Source organism: Myotis lucifugus, unplaced genomic scaffold (assembly GCF_000147115.1).
Source record: "Myotis lucifugus unplaced genomic scaffold, Myoluc2.0 scaffold_19, whole genome shotgun sequence".
NCBI classification, from domain to species: Eukaryota; Metazoa; Chordata; class Mammalia; order Chiroptera; family Vespertilionidae; genus Myotis; species Myotis lucifugus.
This window is the reverse complement of record NW_005871067.1, coordinates 9,077,818-9,081,651: the sequence shown is the minus strand read 5'-3', so window position 1 is coordinate 9,081,651 and position 3,834 is coordinate 9,077,818. Positions and strand designations below refer to the sequence as shown.

The 3,834-nt window shown below is 41.4% G+C and overlaps 1 protein-coding gene across 1 annotated transcript in view; it reads left to right on the top strand.

The window, feature by feature from the left end:
• The window catches only part of SMAD9 (SMAD family member 9), a 78,664-nt gene that overhangs the window by 33,681 nt on the left and 41,149 nt on the right, over window positions 1-3,834 (top strand). Inside the window, 1 exon segment of the mRNA XM_006085557.3 lies at window positions 2,282-2,539. Coding sequence (XP_006085619.1) covers window positions 2,282-2,539 — 258 coding nt within the window.

Here is a 3,834-nt window from a genome sequence, read left to right as displayed (position 1 = left end):
GGGCAGTTGGGGGCTACTAGGCCAGCAGGGGGGGCATTTGGGGGTGACCTGGCCAGCAGGGGGGCAGTTAGGGGCAATCAGGCAGGCAGGCAGGTGAGCAGTTAGGAGTCAGTGGTCCCAGATTGTGAGAGGGATGTCCGACTGCCGGTTTAGGCCCATACTGGTTGGGCCTAAACCGGCAGTCAGACATCCCCTGAGGGTCCCGGATTGGAGAGGGTGCAGGACCCCCTCCCCGCCATGCACGAATTTCATGCACCGGGCCTCTAGTAGGTTGATAAATTACCAGATTTTTGGTTTTGTTTTTTAGTTATAATTTCTAGTCTCTGATATTATATGCATGGAGCCTTTTTGTTGGGTGCTTTTGCAAAACTGATGCTGATAATCACAACATGAAGCAAGTCTTCCCAGTATATGGGCATGTTTCCTGTATAGATTACCAAGTTGACTCTAGTAAAAACAAAAAAAGAAAAAAGATACCACTCTAAAGCCAGACAGTAAACAGAGGATTTCAACCAATCATAGTCCATCATGCCACCTTTATAACATGGAATTAAACAACAGAAGCTGCCAGAAGCCTGATGACTTATATTTGAAATTCACAGAGCACCTCACTATCCATCCTCCTTCAAACCAGCCACATACTCAGTGTGGCATTGTAACTCCCTAAACTAATGAGCTATTCCAAAGAATTATTGCTGATGTTGATAGCATTCCAAATAGAAAAGCTGGCTTGTACCTTGGAGGAAAACCGTTAGTAATGGACAGTTTCATCATAATGGTGAAGACAATGTGTTTTGCTCTCTTCAGCCCACTGTTATTATAAATAAGTATTCTCCTCATAAGTTCCTAGGCCGATAGGAATGTAAAGGTTAAGCAGACGATTTCCCCTATCTGAGGGGGCAATCTGGGGGAACCCAATAATTATGTTGTTTTGTGATGGAGATGCTCTGAAGTTGTGTCTGTTGCTAATACATTTTGCATTAAAATCTAAGTTTGGATAGCAAAAAGAAAAAAAATAATTATTTTCCCTTAGAAAAGCCTGGTCCGTTGTCTTATGGCATCTAGCATTGGTGATGGGAAGTCATAAGTCAGTTTGAGCTTCATTTCTTTGTAGGTGACTTGGAGGTGATCTTCTGGGAACGTTTAGAATATTCCACTTGTCTAGATGTTTGAAATTCAATATGGTATAACTAGGTTTAGATTTGTTTTTATTCATTGGGATGTGCACTCTGGTTCTCTTCAATCTGATGACATGGATTCTTCTATAGTTCTGGAAAATTTTCTTTGGCTATTTCTTTGATCACTTCTTTTTTCTATTTTCTCTGCTTCTCTGTTTGCATTTACATTGGTCATAGGTTGTACCTCAATGACACTTATGGAATATCTTCTTTTTCTGTTGGGCATTGTGACACTTTAGAAGTCAATAGGAGCCATGAATGCCTGGACAGTGCGTGACCTTGAGAATTGCATCAATGCCTAAGCTTTTGTACAGAATCAGGTTCAAGAAAACTCATGTTCTTTTTAAAGTGTGTAACCCAGAAGGGAAATGCTAAATGAACAGGCTTTATTTATAAGTTCTCTATTGCTGCTTACCTTTTATAAGTTATCTATTGCTGCTTAACTTTTTGCTTATTCACTTATATTATTACTCACTGTTTATCTTTTACAAAAGAACTTTTAGGGGCCTTTAAATCTTTCTGGTAAGACCAGGTAGAATGTTTTTACTTTAGCAGCACTACTGAGCTAAAATTTAGGTTGGTTACCTAAATAATTCAACATGGTCTCTGAGGGAAAAATATTTTGTACATCACTTATTATTTTATTGCAAGCAATAAAAACCTATTCTTCCTTAAACAGACAAACAAACACTTTATTGTCAGAATAAAAGGAAGACATGAACAATCAAATCTCCAGAAGACCAAGTAGTAGGACAGGTTTGCTAATTTCTGTGGTAGGAATAAATAGGTAGTTTCTCTTTAGAATGCTGACCTCACAATGATTCTCCTCTAAACTATTTGTTAATTGTTACATTCTGTTTTAAGATTCAAGCTTCAAGGAGAGAAACTATTGGTTTAGCTTGATTCACAAGTTCACTTTTTGGGAAAAGATGGGTCTACAATTAACAACTCACAATGAGCACTAAGAATGGTGAAACAGTACTTCCCAAAGGAAAAACAGAACTTTATCATAAAAAAATGGACAAAAACAGCAAGTGTCCACTCTGTTTTGTGCCGATGAGCCAATGATCAATTCTAACCCACTGGTTTCTTTCTCATGCTAGTGCTGCCGCCTGTATTGGTGCCAAGACACAGCGAATATAACCCCCAGCTGAGCCTTCTGGCCAAGTTCCGCAGTGCCTCCCTCCACAGTGAGCCACTCATGCCGCACAACGCCACCTATCCTGACTCTTTCCAGCAGCCTCCATGCTCTGCATTCCCTCCCTCATCAGGGCAAGCATTCTCACAGTCCCCGTGCACAGCCAGCTACCCTCACTCCCCAGGAAGCCCTTCAGAGCCAGAAAGCCCCTATCAACACTCAGGTCAGTAAAAGCTGCCGGTCTATGTGGTATACAATTCAACACATTTATGGTGTGAGCATCATAGTTTTTAATCACTGTAACTCATGTTCATGTAGAGTTTTACAGTTCACATGGCAATCTCTTGTGTGCTCTTGGGCCCTGCCCAGCCTCTAAGATGATCAGTACTATATCCATTTTGGAGCAGTTATCCTGGAGCTACAACATGCCTTTGCTCTGGTTTTTGGTCCTAATCCTTTGGAAGCTCTCAGAAATTAAATGGACTTGAACAGCATCCTTTGGAATTTTGAGGTGTTTTGTTTGTTTGTTCGTTTTGTTTTTGTTTTCTAAAGCCAGTAGCAATAAGCTTATAAAGACTTCTCTAAGCTGATCAGAAAGAGCTGGCCAGAGGGCAGGCAGTATGAGTGCCTCTTTCAACAATCAAAGGGAGTCTCCCCTAAAAAGATGTGTAGGGCAGAGCGAGGCCCCAGTTCCAGGCAGTGCATTCTCCCTTTTTGCTATGGGAAGTAAGCACAGCATCTGAAGCACTGACCTAGTCAATTGATATTTGCTGAATTTAAAAAACATGTAGAAGGGAGAGGGAAAACCAAACCCATTGTGATAATTGCATGTACTATCACACCTGTAAAGTAGGTTTAAGTTAGACAATGAAAAAAAGATTTTATGTACCTCAAGAGTGTGAGAAAATATCCTGAGCTAACAAGTTCCTATAGGCACGCATAAATGCATTTGGTGCCAGATGTTGTGATCTGCCTCATTCATTTCTTCATATATTCCTTTATTTAACAGATATTTATGGAACTCATACTATATGAAAGCATTGCCTTCGGGTGCCAAAAGTAAAATTAAAAGATTAATAAAAATTATCCCCGTCCTCAAAAAATTCATAAAATGTGGGAAGGTAAAGAAGTTGCCTCTTCCCCTTAGAGTTATTCCTTTCTTCCTTTTACTCCCTCAAGCAGTACACCTACTATTTTACATATACATCTACCATTTAAATTCATCACATCTACTACTGTACATCTATAAATGTATATTTTATCTTTTATACTAGAGGCCCGGTGCACAAAAATTTGTGCACTGGGGGGGGGCGGGGGTCCCTCAGCCCAGCCTGTGCCCTCTCACAGTCTGGGACCCCTCGGGGGATGACCATCTGCTGGCTGAGGCCTGCTCCCCAGGGGATTGGGCCTAAGCTGGCAATCAGACATTCCTCTGGCAGCCCGGGAGCCCTCGGGGGATGTCCACTTACCAGCAGGGAGCAGACCCAAGCTGCAGTCGGACATCCTTAGTGCTGCTGA